This window comes from Emys orbicularis, chromosome 2, assembly GCF_028017835.1.
Source record: "Emys orbicularis isolate rEmyOrb1 chromosome 2, rEmyOrb1.hap1, whole genome shotgun sequence".
Lineage (NCBI taxonomy): Eukaryota > Metazoa > Chordata > Testudines > Emydidae > Emys > Emys orbicularis.
The window spans coordinates 46,008,374-46,029,244 of NC_088684.1; the positions used below are offsets into that span (position 1 = coordinate 46,008,374).

The following is a 20,871-nucleotide window of genomic DNA, read 5'->3' on the forward strand; positions in this document are numbered from 1 at the left end:
TTAGTTTAATTCACTTCCTGAGTGTACTAATGGCACGTCTACACTACAAAATTAAGGCAACCAAAATTGCATTGAAATTATAGCCACCGCAGTAAGTAAGCTGCTTTTGAATGTCCTCACGATGCTCCTTGTGTCAGCGGTGTGCGTCCTCACCAGGAGTGCTTGCACTGATGTAACTGTCAGTGTGGGGCATTGTGGGAAGGCTTCTGAAAGGCAGCAACAGTCAATGTAAGCACTGCAGTGTCTACATTTACACTGTGTCAACCTAACTACATTGATTTAAGAGCTATGCCTCTTGTGGAGGTGGAGTTATTAAGTCAGTGTAGTGGGCGAGTTACATCGGTGGGGCCTGCATTTTAGTGTAGACACTGAGTTAGGTTGATGTAAGCCAGTGGTTCCCAAACTGGGGTTTGCGAAATGTTACAGGGGGTTCTCGGGGAAAAAATTCCCTAATGGCGGATAGAGCTGTCCCTAGGGACCCTGGGCAGCACGGGGCCAGCAGCCTGGAGCCCCTGGACTTCCAAGAGCTAAGCAGATCAAAGCAAGCATATCTATCACACTGAGGAGATTTAAACTTCAAGGACTCCTTATAAGAAATGGAAAGGGAGGTAAATAGGCAGCTAAGCTTTGTTGTAACGTGTGTTGTTTGCCTGGATTGCTCAAGACTTGAATGCTGGTGTAGGAGGAACTCTTTGAGTTGGCTTCTTAAATACCTTCATGCTGTTTTACATCTGATACTCCTTGATGAAACATAGGAGCCTTGTCTTATAACAGGCTTATTCAAAGTGTTACAAGCTACAAAAGTGAGATCTTGGAAGAGTGTTGCCATTTTCATAATGTAATAAAAATACTGTAATGATAAATAATAATTAATAATAAAGTGTGTAATAAACATATCATTTTTTTTTTTTTTATATTTCCAAGATCACTGCTTTTATAATTTATACTCAGGTAAAGGAGAAAATCCCTGGAAATATTCATTTTTAGGAGGGGGTTCGCGAGACAACATTTTAGCGAAAGGGGTTCACAGGTTGTTAAAGTTTGGGAACCATTGATGTAAGCTAATGTAGGTTGATGATCGACCTAACTCTGTAGTGTAGACCAAAGCTCAGCTAAACCAAATTAAGACTATTTTAATTCTGAATAACAGTGTCCACAAAGAGATTTAATGCGGTTTAACTATGCTATTTCAAATTCACATCTTTGGTTAATCTGCATTTGTTTTCCTGGATGTCCCTGTGTAGACAAGCCCTTTGGCATTGAAAGGGAGAATTAGGTACTAGGAGCTGTGGCTGTGTGTTACTTTTATACTTACTTAACAGGCAATTATTTAGACACCAATCATTCTCCGGGTATAGGTCAGTATAATGAGATGCTTAGCTACAATAATTCTTGCTCATATGCCCAGAGTTCAACTGATTAACAGATCTGAATTGTAATGTAGTTTTCCATTTAGGCAATTGGCAGTGATATTAGGGTTTTTAAGACTTCCTCTGAGGCATGGAACAATGCAGTGGATGGGTCTCACACAATCAATTTCCTGTAACTGCAGTACAGTGTGCATTGGTGAACCTGCCTATCTTCTACCTCTTTTTATTGATCTTTTCTAGCTATTGTATCTTTCACAGTACAACAGAAATGGTAAAGGTACGTGGCTGGAAATGTCAGTTCCTTTATTAGAAATCAGTATATTTACTGAAAACTGGGTGCTTGATAGCAAGACGCTAGCAGGAAGCTGGGCTGGAGGTATATTTCAACTATAAATACTAGAGACCTATTATTGAGCTTCTGATATTAGCCTAACACCAACTTAGAGCCCCCAAAAGAGTGGGGGGTAAGCAGTATGTTAGCCCAGATCCTCAAAGGTATTTAGGCATCTAACCAATGGGAGCTTTAAGGGTCCTTGCAGGAAAAGGCTCTAAGGTCTGGCCTGATCCTGAGCAGTGCTGGGAACCACCTGCTCTTATTTAAATCAATGGGAATTTGGGTTGCTCAGCACTTCTCAGGATCAGTCTAATTTAATGAAAGGACAAAAACAAAAACACATGGTTCAGAACTATGTAACCTGAAAGTATGCCACTTGCAAAGTCAGTTATAGCATTTTCAGAGGGGAATAGCACGCTCCAGAGAGGACAGTGGTTTGAGATGACAGGAGGGCACTTGCTGGATGAGGGAAGTACTTGGCCTTCAGCTTGGTTCCTTGTCAATATGCACCTAACCACCAGGTGCCCTGTCATGTATTATTCTTCACATGGCAACATTAGAGCTGATCAAAAGTCAGAATTTCCATTCTGCAGGAAATGTCAACATTTCAAAATTATTTTTCATCCTGAATCAAAACGATTAGTTGAAATTTCCCGTGACAGGACAATCCTGAAATACTTCATTTCAGAAATGTCAAAATGTTTCAATAAGATAGAAATGTTTTGTTATGTTTGAATTGTTTCATTTAACGTTATAATTGGCTATCATATCATATTAACAAGTCAAAATGATAAATTCAAAATGAAGCACATCATCCTTATTGAAATTAAAGATTTCAACCTTAGCTAAGTGGAAATGTTTTGATAACTTCCCATCTAAAATTTTGACAAAATCAATATGTTCCTGAGAAATGTTTCTATTTCTTTGAATCAGCATTTTCCAATGGAAAGCTGTTCTGTCAGAATTTATTTGGCCAGTTCTAACTAATATATCTTACAAAACAAAATTAAGAGGGAAGGAATCCGACTAGCTAATGAAATCGTTGTGTTTGCATCCAACTTCAGAGTTCAGGCTCAGGACTTATTATCCTGTTGTTACAAAAATGTAAGAGCATTTTCCCAATAACACACTTCAGGAAGTTCAGTTGTCCTAGATAACCACACTTCTCGGATGGCTGATGACACTTGGCAATCCTCCTAATGCCTCAGGCATATGCCGTTATCCAGAATAATTCCACACCTTGTTGTGTTATCACTTACATGCCATACATTAGAAGGGCCTGGAAATCTCAAATCCATGGGTAATGTATCTAGATGACACAGTGTGACAAGCATATGTCTCTTTGCAATCTAGGGCAAAAAATACAATAGGAAAGGTTATCCCCAGTTCTACAGCTGGGATTTCCAGCTGGTGCCTGAGTGGGATTTCAGCAGAGACAGTATTAAGTGGTGCCTTGTGTCCTCAGAGAGTTCACTGACACCAGAAGAGGAGACCCTTCCCAGATGAGCAGCAGACTCAAATGACAAAAAGAGTATGAATTTCCTTATGCATATTTAATACTGCAATAAAGGTCACTGATTTGCCATCATTTTCATAAGTACATCAGTGTTTACAATCACAGGGAGGAAACATCTGTCTCCTCATCAGGTTTTTGAAAGAGGCAATTGAAAAAGTAATAACAAGGCCAGCTACAATGACTCCATTTGCTTTTTGTTGTTTACTATATCATCTCTTTTCTTTGAGTTTATTTTTAAAAACATGATTTTTTTCATGAGATCTTTAATTTTGTGCAGACATCCCAGTGAAAACTGTCATATAAAAACCTTGAGAGTGAGCGAGCGAGAGAGAGACATAACAGATCAAACCACTAGTAAAAAAGCAGAAAGTGAGAAAATACTATTTTTTCCTCCTTTTTTTAGTAACTTCCAGTTGAAAAAGCAAAATGTACCCATCTCTCTATGCTAATGGTGTCTGCAAACAATTCTGGAATGAAAATCTTATTTATAATATTAGAGAGACAAAGTGGGTGAGGTGCTATATTTTATTGGACCAACTTCGGTTGGTGCAAGAGACAGCTCTTGACTAGTGACACTATAGTGAGAGAATAGGTGTAGCAAGCAAGGAGGAGAGGGGGTGTGTGTGTGCGCGCCTCATAACAAACCCCAAGGTGCCAGGGTTTCCCTCTCCTGCTGCAGTGGTGGCCTGGGCAACCACAGGTGTTCTCTCTCCTGCTCATGTCCCAGTTTCTCCTGGGAGGAGAGCCTGAACACCAGTTGCTCCCCCTTGCCACCCTCATCTTAAGGCTCAGGCATTAGCTGCCCTGGGAAACAAAAACAGCTGCCACATGAGTTATTCCCCCCATCATCATCATCCTCAACTTTGGCAGAGGCTGCAGGGAATGGAAGCTCTGCCCTTCCCCATCCTCTGCCTCATTAGCTTGTGACATTGAGAGTCCAGCTAGTCCCACCCTCCCCCCTTCAGGTCCCAGGCCCTCCCCCCGTTCTCGCGCTGCTGGTCCCGCTCCCCTCCCCCTCGCTCCAGTGCCTTGTGACACGCTCACACGCCGGGCGAGCGAGGAGAGCGCTTCCCCGGGCTGAGCCTGCCCTGCTGCCGCAGTAGTCATGGCTGCTGACGGGGTGGACGAGCGCTCCCCTCTGCTCTCCGCGCCCAGCTCCGGCAATGTCACCCCCACCGCGCCGCCCTATTTACCAGAGAGCAGCCCCAGAGGTGAGTCCCCACTGCCCCCTCCCCCCGGCCAGCCTTTCCAGCCTGCGCTGGGGGAGAGGGTGGGTGTCTTGCAAAGCTGGTGGGTCCCGCGGCTTGGCCTGGCCCTGGAGGGGTTTCTCGGCGTGCCCCGGAGGCTGGGGTATTTTCTTGGCGGGGGGCAGGGAGGAAAGGCTGCACGATGAGTTTGCAACGTGCCGCATTCCCGGCTTCTCCGCAGCAGCCATCGGTGCATTGTTACCGGCGGCGAGTCAAACGTGCAGACCCTAACGCGCATCGCTCAGCAACTGCTGCTTGGCCTAGGCAGAGGCAGGGTGTGTTTGGTGCACACATTGTTCCCGTGTCCTTGAGAGGCTGTTGCTCAAGAAACAAACAAGAAAAACCATGCAATCTGTCATTGAAAGCCTCATCACCCTCCCCTCACCCCCAATCTGTTGACTTGGGGGTTCCCTGTTCCTACAACCCACGAGCAAGTCATTTTTTTTAACCTCAGTTCAGACCTCAGTAATTATTTTTATACTGAAAATTGTAAAAAAAAAAAAAAAAAATCTGGGTGGGATATTACATATGTAATTAGTCTTCATTTAAAAATCCACGCACCTTTTGGTGCTGCTTGTGAAGCACCTTCGTGAAAAGTGACACTAAACTTCTTGTGGAGCTGAAAGTACCTTTTACCTTTCAATATCTTTTGCTTGAGTTGCCTTAAGAGGGAATAATGCTGGCATTATTATTAGGCTTAGAGAAAATCACCTCTGATTTGTACCTGATTGCTGATAGCTGCTCTTTGATGGGACTGCCTTGCCTTGAGGAGGGGGACCGGTAGATGTTGGGCCTTGAGACGAGCAGGCATGTGTATAAGTGAACAATAGGCTGAAGGAGGAATGGGATAAACAAATGGTAGTTTCTCAGGTAGCAAAAGTAGTCTCACTTTTTCTTTATTGCATGGAAATTTGAGCAGCAAAGAAAAAGCTGAGAAACAATGGATAATGCTTTTAAAAAGACAGGGTAGAGCATATTTCTAGCAACACTGACTACATTCACATTTGAACTCTTTTTTTTTTTTTTTTTAAGCTATTTTGAAAGGTAAATTATTGGATTTTAGTCCTCCCATTAATTAGAGGTGGTATTAAACCAAAGGATATTTTAACTGTGAGTAACTAAATTCAGTATGGTGAACTATAGTATAGGACACAGAGAGAATCTTACCTGCAAGCATATCTTAAAGAATCAAACCGGAACAAATGGAGAAAAGACATAGAAAGACCCCATTTAATTTCCAATGGTCATCAAAGACTTGTACCAGTAGACACGGGTGGTAGAATTCTAGTCTGGTGGGCAAACTGGTACTAGAGAGTAGCTCTCTGTACAGTAGCATCTATACCGAATATAGTGACTAACACATGTCATTGTGAGTTTGGTTTTGCAGGCCACACACGAAAAAAGCAAGTTTGATATAGTAGGTCATTGACTTGTGAATGTGGGATCCAGATTAATGATGTATTGTTAAACTCTCTTCTATAGGTGTAATAAAATTGGTCTGTTCGTAAAGGTTGTCTGTTCAGAAAGAGGGAGTTAATTTTTACTTAAGCAAGTAACTTAGATTTGGAGCTAGGAATAGTAATAAACATGATCTAAAAATTAAATATAATTATGAATCTATGGTTTACAAAACACATTGGTATAGATGTTTTTTAAACTAGTTAAACCTCTTGAATGAAACAGAATGTCAGAAAAAGCTCAGACTGTCTAAACTAAATGAGATTAGTTCAGCTTTAGTGGCAGCATTTAAAGTATGAGGTTCCAATCCTACTCTGGCTGGCTTTAATAGGAGCAGATTTGGGTCTCTATTTTTACCGGGCTTGTTACAAATTAGGATCTCCAGTTTTCACATACAGATTAAACAGGATCTAAATCTAAACTAAAAAGTGATTTATATGTGAATACACTGTAGATGGGAGTACTAAAGAAAGTGAACAAATGCTACAGGTGAGCAAATATGTTTTTTGTATACTGTAATCTTTAAAACTGTCAGAAAATCAGGGCTGGATATGAAAATGTAGCTCTGCTATGCCCTTGGTTAACATTAACCACCATCTAGCATTCTTAATTACACAAACCAGTAACACAGGCTTCAAAACAGAGGTCATGGAGATTGGATTTTCTTTCCCTGGGATCTAATTATGCAGAATTGCCTTCACTCCTTATGTTTATAACCTCCTTAGCTTTAAAGTATATTGTTTTCAGGCATTTTGAATTCTCATATTCAGTTACTTTTTTCCTAGGAGTCTTTGTTTTGTAACTATTACTCTATGTACAGTTAAGAGTATTTTGAAAATGTGATTATTAATTATGTAATGGGAATGAATCAGTGCAATGACTTGGGTTTGAACCCAGATATAAGCCTATGCTGTAGCACTTTTCTTAAACTTGGTTCTCATGCCAATTGATACTATTACTTAATAGTTTCGTTGATGTCATCAGTGAAAATTTGTGAGAGAGCCCAGCACTTAAATTTCACGTTCAGATGGCAGGAGAAAGCAACAAGCTTGAATGATTTTGGCATGTAATATTTTTATTAATACATTCTATACTCCTCCCATAGAAAAGGTGCAGAATCCATGTGGTTAATAAAGCATTTTGTTGTGCCAACTATGTATGCCAGATCGTCTGTAAAAATCACTTACATGAAAGTCGAAATTATTTTGTTTTGCTAGTATGGCTTAAAGGAATAGTGAAAATTTGCTGGCATACAGTATATAGGCTAAGTTGCTGTAGCTTCCTAGTTAATTGCCTCTCTACCTCAATTACCCTTGAGGAAGGCAAGTTGCTAGTTAAAAGAAAATGTATTAAACTAATAAAGACTGCACTGTAATGTGTACACACAAGGGGCAGAGTTAAGGTTGCACATTCTGTAATCTGAAACTGTTTAGCTACACACCACTAGATAGGCTGTCCCATACACCTCAGGAGACCTGCAGGAGAAACTCCTCTCTCTTGTATGTCTTAGGAGCTGCAGAGATGCTGAAGCAGGTGTTCTTCAGTGGTGAGGTGCCAAAAGTAGATCATGGGGGAACACCCAGTGGATCACGCCTGCTGGTTGAGCAAGCAAGAAAATCCATGGATCACTAGGACCCAGCAGGAGCACAGGCAGTGGAAAGAAGGAGCTGTTCTCACCTTTGGCTTTCACCCCCTTTCACCTAGCACCCAGTCAGAGATCAGTTCCTCTGTCCCTATCCACCCTTGGTTCTAGGCCTAGGGATGTGGTGTGTCAAGGAGCAGTGGAGCTTGCTTTCTAGCCCCTCAGAGCAGTGTCCCCTAGTCTCCAGAGCTGAGTGCAGGGCCGCACATAGGTTTTTGGGGGGCAGGGCCAAAATCTGAAACGGAGGGCCTCCCCCTCCAAAAATCCCCAAGGGTGCAAAAACACTGAGGGGAAGCCTGGGTGGGGAGCGAGCAAGCCCACCCTGCACTCCCTTTATAATGGCAGCCCCTGTCCCATGGGACTGGGTCCAGCTCCCTGCTCAGTGGATTGTGACCTGGAGCATGGGGTTGCAGTGCCACTCAATTTGGGGGCCTTCTCAAACAAAGGGCCTGGGGCACTGTCCTTTTTGCCTCCTGCCCTGTCAGCCCTGTCTGAGTACATTAAACATTTGGACATGTTCTAATTAAATACAGTACCCAATAGATGGTACACAGCTGATTTATTCCTTTAAATTGGAGGGGATGTCGCTTGGCGGTGTAGCAGCACCCTCCTTTTGGGGAAGAAACTGCTGCTTCTTTCTTTCACCTTTGCTCCTAGCAATTCGTGTATTTTTCACCTAGGCTAGCAGGCTTAGTTTTCAGGCTAGTAGATGCTGGATACACTTTTCAAGTGCTGGCAAGGCCTTAGTTATGTTCTTATTTATGAAGTCTTCTAAGAGGTAGAACCATCTTTTTAATAATGAGGAGTGTGTGGCTGGTAACACATCCCCAGGGCTCAATGTGATGCATTGGAAGCACCGATAGGTAGGGAGTATCTTCTCTTCACACAAGCAGCAGGGCAGGATCTCTCAAAAGCACACAGAGTGTGGTAGGGATTGTCATATCCCAGAAGGGCCTGGTTTGTTGAGTTAGGGAGTTGGAAATGCCTAACCCACAAGTGTGCGTGCTACGGCGAGCAGATAGTAGGTGTGCATATTCCTGCTGAGAGGAGCAGCAGAATTCACTATAGAGAAATAATCCAGCAGCATGCCTATGACAGAGGATGCATTGGGTATGGTTTTGCTGGCCAGGGCAGGATTTAGATTCTAACCTCTTACTGGCAGAAGTAAACTTGTTTGGATGTAGTGCGGTGGTCCTCTAGCTTTGTTATTCTGCAGTGCACATTGAGGGGAACTTTCTTCTGGACTATCTCCCAGTCACTAACTGCCTGTGTCCCTAACCACCTGTCTGCCTTATTTTGTGGACCACCATCAACGGCTCTGCAGACTACTGGATGGCTGTAGACTGTAGTTTGAGAGGCACTGAAATAGAGCAATAACTTCTTTTTCTCAACGTATTCTTCATTACCTCCATATACCCCTCCCCCTTTCCATGCCCCTTTTTAGGCCCAGAATCACAGCAGCTGCCTGTGAGGAAACCTGGATGCAGATCCCTTTGGAGATGGTCTCTGCCTTTCTAAATGTCAGGCAGAGGAAGATTTTCAAGAGTAATGTGAAATATGGCTTCCTAGGAGGCCAATACGTTACCACATCCACAGCATTCCTATCCTGGGGAGAAAGGGACCCACCTCTAGCTTGAACTAGGATACTCTGCATAACAGAGAGCATTCTGCTGTCATTGATGATATGATGTAGCTGTTGTTGTTGTTTTTTTTTGTTAGAAGTAACATTGATAATGTAGCTATAAACCATAATATCAATAGCAGTAATCAGATTTCATTACAGGTGCTCTGAAAAGATCTATGGCTTGTAAAAACAAGACTTGCTGGAAATGACTGGATATCAGGAATACTAGGCCTACGCATATGAACTGTTTTACTGCTGTCAGTATATTGTATCTTACAAATGCCACAAATATTTAGTCTGAAATTCAGACTGTTAAAAAAGCCATCTGTAAGTGCTATATTAATGTACTTTGAAAGCTGTCTGCATTTCTATTAAGAGTTCATGACTGGCAGCCTCCTAACCCTGCTAGGGAATCTGTTTGTCTTCTCCTCACAATATACTCTTTGCTGAAATTTAATTCCTGGTACTGATTTGTTTTTGGAACTCCTCTAAATGCATTTTTTTAGCATGAAGATTATAGCCCCAATATTTCCTTCATTTTTGATGGATATTTTTGTCCAGTTCACAGTCAGCCTTGTTCTAGCTCAGATGTGAACATCAGGTCCAGTAAAAAGAACAGGAGTACTTGTGGCACTTTAGAGACTAACAAATTTATTTGAGCATAAGCTTTCGTGGGCTACATCCCACTTCTTCGGATGCATAGAATGGAACATATATTGAGGAGATATATATACACACACATACAGAGAGCATGAACAGGTGGGAGTTGTCTTACCAACTCTGAGAGGCCAATTCTCCTCAATATATGTTCCATTCTATGCATCCGAATAAGTGGGATGTAGCCCACGAAAGCTTATGCTCAAATAAATTTGTTAGTCTCTAAGGTGCCACAAGTACTCCTGTTCTTTTTGCGGATACAGACTAACACGGCTGCTACTCTGAATCAGGTCCAGTGCCATTCTAAAAGATAATCATAATTTATCCTGAGATATTGGAAGTAGCTGATGTGGCAGGATACTAGAATCTGTGCTGCTCACGTTGGAGCCAAACAGCTCTAATATGGGGCAATTGTAGTGATTCTTTCCATTACAAGTCTTATTTGACCAATCTCAGGTCTCCATCAGACTTCTGCTGCAGTGGAAGAAGATTGCTGCTTGTGCTGGATTCCATCAAGCATAGTTGCCAATATTTAAAAGGGCATGCAAGTACAGTTCTCCAGGCAAACAGCAGTTCTGTGGGCTGGTAGTCTCCCAGACGCTGGGAACTTTTGTGTGCATTCTGGTGATCTCCAGGACTTAAAGCATTTTGCAAACAATTGTCACAACACAATAGCTGGCACTTGTTGCCACCCTTCTTTTATGGAAGGGGAAAATGAGGCAGAGATTACAGCCTCACAGTGAATTGCTCTTGGGGCTAGGATTAGAAGGCAGGAGTCCCTTTGTGACTCTTCCCAGTGATACCTAGAATTGTGAGGCGTCTTGCTGCCACCTGCTCTTAGCATGAGGAAACCTTGTCTGTACCTGCCAGGGGCCAGCTGCCAGCCACAGGCAACACCTGCACACCCTTCTCAGCCCCTGTGGGGTCTGCTCTCCCTCATGCAGGCTAGCAATAGGCACACTCCAACCCATGAGTCCTCCAAGCTGCCCCCTAACCACTGGACACTCCCAGAATTAGCAGGCCCGTTGTTCCCAAAGGAACAGTACACTGCAGCTTACTAGTTACACCTTAGAACCCAGCTTTGCTTAGCACACAGCATTCAGATATGTTTAGGGAGTAAGTATAACAAAGAACAGAGATTCAAGTGATAGCAAACAAATTCAACAAAGGGTTACATGTAAAATAAAATCAGAACATGCATTCTAGAAACTAAGCTTGACTAACATGATGCCCTCTTGTCTAATAAGGCACTGCTTAACCAAAGTCTTTCACACAGCATTTTTCCACTAGGAAAGCTGAGATCCTCCTTTCCTGGGACCAAGTGTGCTGGCAGCTTTCCTCCTGATGAAGGATGCCCTTGCTTCTTTCTGCACCCCTAGATATATTAGACAGTTCTTTGTTCCTCAGCTACATATATATATATATATATATAGGCTTTACCAAATTCACAGCCATGAAAAACGCATGTCAGACCGTGAAATCTGGTCTCCCCCCATGAAATCTGGTCTTTTGTGTGCTTTTACCCTATACTATGCAGATTTCACAGGGCAGACCAGCATTACTCAGATTGGGGGTCCTGACCCAAAAGGAAGTTGCAGGGGGGGTCACAAGGTTATTTCAGAGGGTATTGTGGTATTGCCACCCTTACTTCTGCACTGCTGCCCTCAGAGCTGGGCAGCCGGAGAGTGGCGGCTGCTGACTGAGGGCCCAGCTCTGCAGGCAGCAGCGCTGACATGAGGGTGGCAATACCACCATACCATTCCACCCTTACTTCTGCGCTGCTACTGATGGCAGCTCTGCCTTCAGAGCTGAGCTCCTGGCCAGCAGCCGCTGCTGTCCAGCTGCCCAGCTTTGAAGGCAGCGCCGCCGCAGTAATGGTAGCAGTACCGCAACCCCTCTACGATAACCTGGCGATTTCCCCCCCCCCACCTCTTTTTGGGGTCAGGACCCCTACAATTACAACACTTAAATTTCAGATTTAAATAGCTGAAATAATTAAATTTACAAAATTGACCAAAATGGACCGTGAATTTGGTAGGGCCCTTCCTATATACAGCTCCCACCACCGAGCTGTTCACCTCTTTCTGTTAATTTCTTCTCCTGAAATCCTCACCCTCTCCTCATTAGCATTTGACTCAGTATGCAAATAGCATTCCATTTGTAAGACATGCAATACACAATTGTCAGCTAGGGAGATGAGTGTCTCCCACCTCCTGTTTTGTGAAACCTGCCTTAAGGGACACTACCTGTGAGTGACCTGCCTTTAACTACAATGGCCTAAGAATGTGTTTTGCTCTGTGTGTGTGTGTGTGTGTGTGTGTGTGTGTATATATATATATATACACACACACACACAAATCTGCACATACATTTCACAAAGATAATGGCTTCAGTAGAAACCTTATATGACCCTCTTTGGTGAACTAGAATGTAAATAGTAACAGAGGGTCCTGTGGCACCTTTAAGACTAACAGAAGTATTGGGAGCATAAGCTTTCGTGGGTAAGAACCTCACTTCTTCAGATGCAAGTAATGGAAATCTCCAGAGGCAGGTATAAATCAGTATGGAGATAACGAGGTTAGTTCAATCAGGGAGGGTGAGGTGCTCTGCTAGCAGTTGATGTGTGAACACCAAGGGAGGAGAAACTGCTTCTGTAGTTGAATAGCCATTCACAGTCTTTGTTTAATCCTGATCTGATGGTGTCAAATTTGCAAATGAACTGGAGCTCAGCAGTTTCTCTTTGGAGTCTGGTCCTGAAGTTTTTTTGCTGTAAGATGGCTGCCTTTACATCTGCTATTGTGTGGCCAGGGAGGTTGAAGTGTTCTCCTACAGGTTTTTGTATATTGCCATTCCTGATATCTGACTTGTGTCCATTTATCCTCTTGCGTAGTGACTGTCCAGTTTGGCCAATGTACATAGCAGAGGGGCATTGCTGGCATATGATGGCATATATAACATTGGTGGACGTGCAGGTGAATGAGCCGGTGATGTTGTAGCTGATCTGGTTAGGTCCTGTGATGGTGTTGCTGGTGTAGATATGTGGGCAGAGTTGGCATCGAGGTTTGTTGCAAGGGTTGGTTCCTGAGTTAGAGTTGTTATGGTGCGGTGCGTGGTTGCTGGTGAGAATATGCTTAAGGTTGGCAGGTTGTCTGTGGGCGAGGACTGGCCTGCCTCCCAAGGTCTGTGAAAGTGAGGGATCATTGTCCAGGATGGGTTGTAGATCACTGATGATGCGTTGGAGAGGTTTAAGCTGAGGACTGTAGGTGATGGCCAGTGGAGTTCTGTTGGTTTCTTTTTTGGCCCTGTCTTGTAGCAGGAGGCTTCTGGGTACACGTCTGGCTCTGTTGATTTGTTTCTTTATTTCCTTGTGTGGGTATCGTAGTTTTGAGAATGCTTGGTGAAGATCTTGTAGGTGTTGGTCTCTGTCTGAGGGGTTGGAGCAGATGCGATTGTACCTCAGTGCTTGGCTGTAGACGATGGATTGTGTGGTGTGACCGGGGTGGAAGCTGGAGGCATGAAGGTAGGCGTAGCGGTCGGTGGGTTTTTGGTATAGGGTGGTGTTAATGTGGCCATCGCTTATTTGTACGGTGGTGTCTAGGAAGTGGACCTCCCGTGTAGATTGGTCTAGGCTGAGGTTGATGGTGGGGTGGAAGCTGTTGAAATCATGGTGGAATTCTTCCAGGGTCTCCTTCCCATGGGTCCAGATGATGAAGATGTCATCAATATAGCGTAGGTAGAGAAGGGGCATGAGTGGACGAGAGCTGAGGAAGCGTTGTTCCAGGTCAGCCATAAAAATGTTGGCATATTGTGGGGCCATGCGGGTGCCCATAGCGGTGCCACTGGTCTGGAGATATATGTTGTCACCAAATTTGAAATAATTGTGCGTGAGGATAAAGTCACAGAGCTCAGCAATAAGTTGTGCTGTGTCATCATCAGGGATACTGTTCCTGACAGCTTGTATTCCATCTGTGTGGGGGATGTTTGTGTAGAGAGCCTCTACATCCATGGTGGCTAGGATGGTGTTTTCTGGGAGGTCACCAATGCATTGTAGTTTTCTCAGGAAATCTGTGGTGTCACGGAGATAGCTGGGAGTGCTGGTGGCGTAGGGTCTGAGTAGGGAGTCCACATATCCAGACAGTCCTTCAGTGAGAGTGCCAATGCCCGAGATGATGGGGCGTCCAGGATTTCCAGGTTTGTGGATCTTAGGTAGTAGATAGAATAACCCCGGTCGGGGCTCTAAGGGTAAGTTGATTTGTTCCTGTGTTAGTGTAGGGAGTGTCCTGAGTAGATGGTGCAGTTTCTTAGTGTATTCCTCAGTGGGATCTGAGGAAAGTGGCCTGTAGAATTTGGTATTGGAGAGTTGTCTGGCAGCCTCCTTCTGGTAGTCAGACCTGTTCATGATGACAACAGCACCTCCTTTATCAGCCTCTTTGATGATAATTACCTCACCCTCCCTGATTGAACTAACCTCGTTATCTCCATACTGATTTATACCTGCCTCTGGAGATTTCCATTACTTGCATCTGAAGAAGTGAGGTTCTTACCCACGAAAGCTTATGCTCCCAATACTTCTGTTAGTCTTAAAGGTGCCACAGGACCCTCTGTTACTTTTTACAGATTCAGACTAACACGGCTACCCCTCTGATACTAGAATGTAAATACCAGACCCAGAGGATCAGAGGTCCTTGGGTCTCCCCCTTGTTCTTAGTTCTCTTCTTAGCCTGCTAGATGTGATGCCTTTTGTTATTGAGCTGGCCCTTCTATGGCTAGAGCTGGCTGCTCAACATGAGTCAGCTCTGTGGTAGGCAGCTTGTCCGATGCTGGAAAGGTGTTTATGGGAGCAGTAGCAGCAACAGCCCAGGCACCACCACCTGTCTGATTTTTCCAACTTTCAGTCATCTACAGTTTTTTAAAATTACACTGATCTATTTACAATGCACATGCAGTAGGAAATATTGCCAGACTCCAAAAGTATTTACTTTGGGTTCTTACGGATTACGGTATTGGCTTCTGTCTCTACTAGTGGATAGTCTTGAACTGAGAATGTGGAGAGCTTAACTTGTCTCCACATATAGGCATGCCCAGGCATTAATCCAGACGGCATTGCAGTTCTTCAGAAAACAACCAGTCATTAAAATGTTCTGAAGTTACTCCAAAAATCTTCAAGAGTGTATTGGTTTCTGCAAAGGATGATGGTAAGGCTGAGGTTCTGAAAATGAGCCTATCCTAAATAATGAAGGGCCAGATTCTGCTCTCAGCTGCACTGGTGTAATTCTGGAGTAACTCCATATATGTCAGTGGGGTTACTCCAGAATTTTGCCAGTGCAAATGATAGTAGACTTGAGTCTGAAATTTACCAAAATTATGTTTTGTTTTATTTTTTCAGAAACATTTAACATGCATGCACCCAAAAATGCAAACAAATCAAAGGTCTTGGGTAGCTTGTGTGTAGGCTACACAGCAAAGAAACAGGCTTTAACAGCATCTTAGAAGATTGTGATTTCTCATCATTAGGAAATATATTGTAGGTTTTTTGTGTATTTTAGTACCCTACCTACTCACAAAAACGGAGGGAAAGAATGAGTATAGTGTTAGGGTTGCCAACTTTGTAATATTTAAAATCTAGACACTCCAGCAGGAGTACTGGAACCTCCCCTGCCCCGCCTCTTCCCCCAAGGCCCTGCTCCTGCCCTGCCTCGTCCCTCCAAGGCCCCGCCCACCATTTGCTCCTCTCCCTCCCCCCCCCTCCAGATCAGGAGGGACTTGTCTGCAGAGCCAAGGCTGGGAGCTGCAGGTGCCCGACACAGGTTGGAGGTAGCCCCGGCTAAGTAGGGTGGTCAGGTGTCCGGTTTTCAACCGGAACACTGGTTGAAAAGGGATCCTGGCAGCTCTGGTCAGCACTGCTGACTGGGCCGTTGACTGTCCAATTGGCGGTGCCGCGCAGTGGTAGCTGCCACTCCCGGGAAGCAGCTGGCATGTCCGGCTCCTAGGCTTGGGGCGGACAAGGGGGTCTGTGTGCTGCCCCTCCCGCAGGCTCACTCTCATTGGCCGGGTCAGGGCAGGGGACGAACTAGCGCGATTTGTGAGCGCTCAGCAGGTGGCTGTTGAGGAGTCGTGGTGTGCGCCTCTTCTGCTGTTGCCAGCCCTCTTCTCCTCGCTCTCCTCCTGTGGCTGGGCTTGAGCTGCGGCATGTGCCCTCACTGCCCTGTGGCGAACCATGGTGTGTCGCCCCATCGCTGGCACCCAGGAGTTTGAGGTATGTATCCCCATCTCTGAGTGCTGGGAATAGGGCTGCACCCCTATCCCCTTCACTGCATCCCTCCCCGTCCCATCCCCCGCACCCTCATCCCTCCCTGTCCCAACCCCCCGCACTCTCATCCCCCCCATTGCATCCCTCCCCCTCCCATCCTTCCCTGCCCCCACACCTACCCATCCCATCCCTGTACCCCTTACAGCGCTCTCCCACCCATCCTCTCCACCTCCCAGATCTGCCACCCCATGTTCTTCACCCCCCACCCTGCACTCCATTCACCTCCATACACTGCTGCACTCCCATTATGTCCCTATACACCCCTGTGCCCCCCACATCCTCATGCACCTGTAGCCTTCTGCCTCCCCCTGCCTCCTCATCCACCCCACATACCCCCCACACTCCCTCCTCTCTCCTTCACTGCCCTCACCCCCATCCTGCTCTCGTCCTTAGCCTCTTTCTCTCCCCATCCTCTCTCCTCCACCCCCTCCCATCTTTTCCCTCCAGCCCACCCTCCTCCCTTCCCGGCTGGGTGATTTAGGCAGCCCCTGGAAGAGTGGAGTCCTCCCGGGCACCATCATAATCAGAGAGAGAAAATAAAAAGGCAATAAAACTCAGCCAGCAGCCTGGGGCCCAGGCAGAGCATAGCCCCCTCAGTGCCAGGAGGCCAGCCTCCGACCCCTTCGCTCTGTTATTTGAATCACACTTTCCATCTCCCACGTTCAAACTGTTGCAGCTCCTGGCCTTCTCCTGGTGCCTGTTTTGGCCTTGTAGTGAAACTGAGCACCTGAGCGAGGGTGAGGGAAAGCAAGCGATGGAGTGAGCGGGGGCGGGGCAAGGGTGTTTGGTTTTCTGGAATTAGAAAGTTGGCAACCCTACGGCTGAGTAAGGGTTGGTGCAGGTGATGACCCAGTGCCTCCCCATCTCCCCCGCCCGTGATGACTGGACTTCGGATGTCCGATCAGTAGACTTGACTGGACTTTCTGGTCAAAACCCGGATACCTGGCTACCCTATATAGTGTCTCCACAAGCTAAAACAAACTGGTAGGACTAAATTTGGGCCTGTCAGCTTTAATAGTAGCCCTTTAATTCTTTCCAGCAGCTGCTGCTTTGCTGAGCACTGCTTTTTTGTAGGAATATGATGTGACTCTTGGTTTCTTTGAAATATTTGTTGATAGTTCGGCTGTGAGCTACTGTATAGTTTATTCAGTGTCTCTTGGCTCCATGCTTAAAGGGGAGCTCTTTTGTACACACTTCCTACTTTATGCTGTTTTCAAGCGTTGGGCTTCAGTAATTTTTACCTCCTCCTCCTCACACATGCACATATTTAGTGCTCTTATTTCAAGATACTAATTTACATAAAAAGTGACTAAAATAGACTCAAGCTATTATCTCCAGTAAAACTTTACTTAGGACTGTCATGTGTTCAAATGAATTTTGTTGTGTTACTGTAATGTGTTAGACTGTGTTTTCTATTGCCTATTGCAATTCCCTATTTAAGAACACATGTATAAACTGTAGTGGGGACCTAGTACCTTATTGCTTTCCTGGCTTCTTACAGACACTGGGGTAGAGAAAGGGAAATCTGGTCATTCAAAAGGGTAGAAGGCCTTTTTGGTCCCTCCTCATGCTGAGCTGTTGTTTTTTAAATGACTAACATTTCCTTTTCATACATTACATAAGCTGCATTTGCATTTACACTCCCAGGCCTTGGCTACACTGGCGCTGTACAGCGCTGCAACTTGCTGCGCTCAGAGGTGTGAAAAAACACCCCCCTGAGCGCAGCGAGTGCAGCGCTGTAAAACGCCAGTGTAATCAGTGCCTGCAGCGCTGCACGCTCGCTCGCAGTGCTGCAAGCTACTCCCCTCGGAGAGGTGGAGTACATACAGCGCTGCGAGAGCTCGCAGCACTGTGAAGTCCCGAGTGTAGCCAAGGCCTCTGTCAACAGAATACCTTCCCCTAAAACCCAAAACTTGTCTGTGTGACTGCTGAAAGCTGGAGCCCCAAGGTTGGTCAGTCCAGCCTACTACTGCCAAAAGCAGAATTGTTTTCCACAAATTTCCATGAAGGGACTAATCCACATTCTTAAAAGGCCCGAATCTGTGAGGTGCCAAGTATTCTCCACTCGCTTTGACTTCAGTGGAAGTTGAGGGCTCTCAGAACCCTCAGGGTGTACTTTTAGCACCTTGTGGGATTGGGCCCATAGCACTCACTCTAGGGGAGCTATTCTTGGGAGTCAGCAAAAATTTCCTTTCTTTTAATTTTACCTGATTTCTTCTAGCGTTACCCTTTTGTACGCCACACTAAGTATATCTGTCCCAATGTTGCATCCTCTTCAGGTAATATAAATGCTTGCCAGGACTTTCCCACTTACTCAAGCTATGCATATTTTATTTATCTGTTTTCATTTTCCCTCCAGAAATCAATTGTTTTCTCCCCCACCCCTCAGTCATTGTTATTGTTTCTCTCTGAACTCTTTGGAATTTGGCCACATATCTCTGGTGTTGAAGTGCCTGGATACAAATGCAGTATTCCAGAGGCAGACGTGTCACCTCTTATCGCCTTCCCAATGTGTGATGTGATGCTTCTGTATTATCAGTATTCTGTAGTATGGTTATAGAACTAGGACTAATGTATAAATACAGAATATTGGGGAAAATCTGTAAATAATCAGTTTTGTGATTACTTTAGATAAACAATAACACCAACCACTAACTTTCTGATTCTGTGTCTTAAGTTATTGTAACCATTGGAAATATTTTCTGCTGTAGAGTGACCCTGATCACCCTATTGGTTTGGTTGTTGAACTGTTTCATCATTTCTTTGCAGCAGAACTCCCCCCTCCGTATACCGCCATAGCCAGTCCTGATGCCAGTGGTGTTCCTGTAATAAACTGCCGCGTGTGCCAATCACTAATCAGTTTGGATGGCAAGCTTCACCAACATGTCGTTAAGTGCACAGTTTGCAATGAAGCTACGGTAAATGAGTTTTTAGATTTTCCATTGTTGTTGATATGCTCTATTAACTCCTGGTTATGTAGAAAGGGTATGTCAGTATTACTGATCACCTAGCATGTTTATTCAAGGATTATTGACACAAGGTTGGCTCAGTTATCTGTTAGCAATGAAAATGTACAAAGGCAATGAAGTCTTCAGGTTCCTAAGCTTACTTGTTTCAGGTGGAATGCATCTTGCTTTCCATCTCTTATTCTTTGCAAGCGGGAATTCAAAGGGTTAAAAGAGTCAGTTAAAGCAGAAGCTACCTCCCTGATGTTTTAGGGAGATCAGACAGCATGAGATGATAGGCTTTCGGGGTGGGGAGGGGTTGAGGGAAAAGGGGGGACAGTATTTCCAGATCTGACAGAAAAAAAAATCGAGGTGCCTTAAGTATTTTAGGTGTAAATTAAGGAACACAATGCCTAATCTACCCAGTGGACTACATATGTGTACTTGGCTGAATATGTGCACTATTTTGTTAAATAATACTCTAAAGTCTTTAGTTTTAAATATTGTTTAGAAAGTTTTGTGCCGTATATATAAACTCCACCCCTTCCCCTCTTATTTGAAAAACAAGTTTTCTCAGGACCTGAAATCTATAGTGTCCCCTTGACATACTTATAAAATCAACCAATGGTAAGTATGGATTTCGTTATGCTCCCCATATCCGGGACTGCAGTGTTATACAGTGAGAGACAAATGTGCCTCTTCCCCTTGGGTTGGTGCAGAACATCATGTTTGCAGCAGAAATAAAACATTTCCATTACATTGAGGAAGCAAGATTTTTTGGATCATAAGTGGGATTCCCCAACTCAACAGAAATCCCATCCATACACTTTAGAGGAGTTTGGCTGGGCAGAGAATATTGAGAGGGCAGTGGAGGGCTACTCCAAATGGCATCAATTCCCTCACCTCCTCAAGTCAAGTTAATCAGCATTATATCATGGGGTTCATGTCCCTGTACTGAATTTAACCCACTCATCCACACATGGAGACTGTGGCTCGCTGACAGCACAGGACTGTTGAGACTCATGAATCGTAGGTTGATTCCACATTCTCTAGTGGTTACAGACCTGCCTACTGCTGCTCTGTCCCAGCCTTTTCTCTGCCTTGTCCCAGTCCCTGCCTCCTCTCCCAGCCAATCCCAGTCTTACCCTACCAGTTCTTACCCTACCCTGCTCCTCAGTTCTTGCGCCTGGTGCCACAGCAGCCCCTGGCATCTGGAGGAACAATGTCAAGGAAAGTCTCCAGCATCCCTGTGCTGGAGCATACCCAGTACAGATGGAATCTTTGGAGAATTTAGCGACCAAATTCTGTAAGCATGTGTGAGCTGTGACTTTCAAAGGCTTAGAGCTTGGCCAACTCTGGATGATTTCTCATGGTAGCAGCAAAAGGCATAGCCCTGACATTAAGCTTAACTTCCTATCAAATTACAAGCCCTTGCACTAAAGCTAGAGCAATGGAGGTGCTAGAGCTGCTGGACAAAATGTTTGTAAACATTTTTTTAACGTATGTTACTTCGCTGATTTCCCTAACCTCATTTTCAGAAATGGCTGAATCATTTTTGCTGAAACTTTCCAAAAATATTTAGCCTGAGGCAGTCACCTGACAGGGAAAAGGTCAGCTAAAAAGTTTGGCAGAATAATTGAAAACTGTATCTTGTAATGGAAAGTGTTGATCAACCGTAGCTATAAGTGTAAGTTACCAGCTCTGCCTATAATAAAACTTTTCCATTAGAAATATGTCAATTAACGTGTGAACACACTGATAGAAACTG

The 20,871-nt window shown here is 44.6% G+C and overlaps 1 protein-coding gene across 1 annotated transcript in view; it reads left to right on the top strand.

Annotated features, from left to right (window-relative positions):
• Window positions 1–4,325: 4,325 nt before the first annotated feature.
• The window catches only part of PIP4P2 (phosphatidylinositol-4,5-bisphosphate 4-phosphatase 2), a 64,225-nt gene continuing 47,679 nt past the window's right edge, over window positions 4,326–20,871 (top strand). Inside the window, exons 1-2 of the mRNA XM_065399753.1 lie at window positions 4,326–4,431; window positions 18,928–19,076. Of these exons, the coding sequence (XP_065255825.1) occupies window positions 4,326–4,431; window positions 18,928–19,076 (255 nt within the window). The remainder of the gene's footprint in view (window positions 4,432–18,927; window positions 19,077–20,871) is intronic.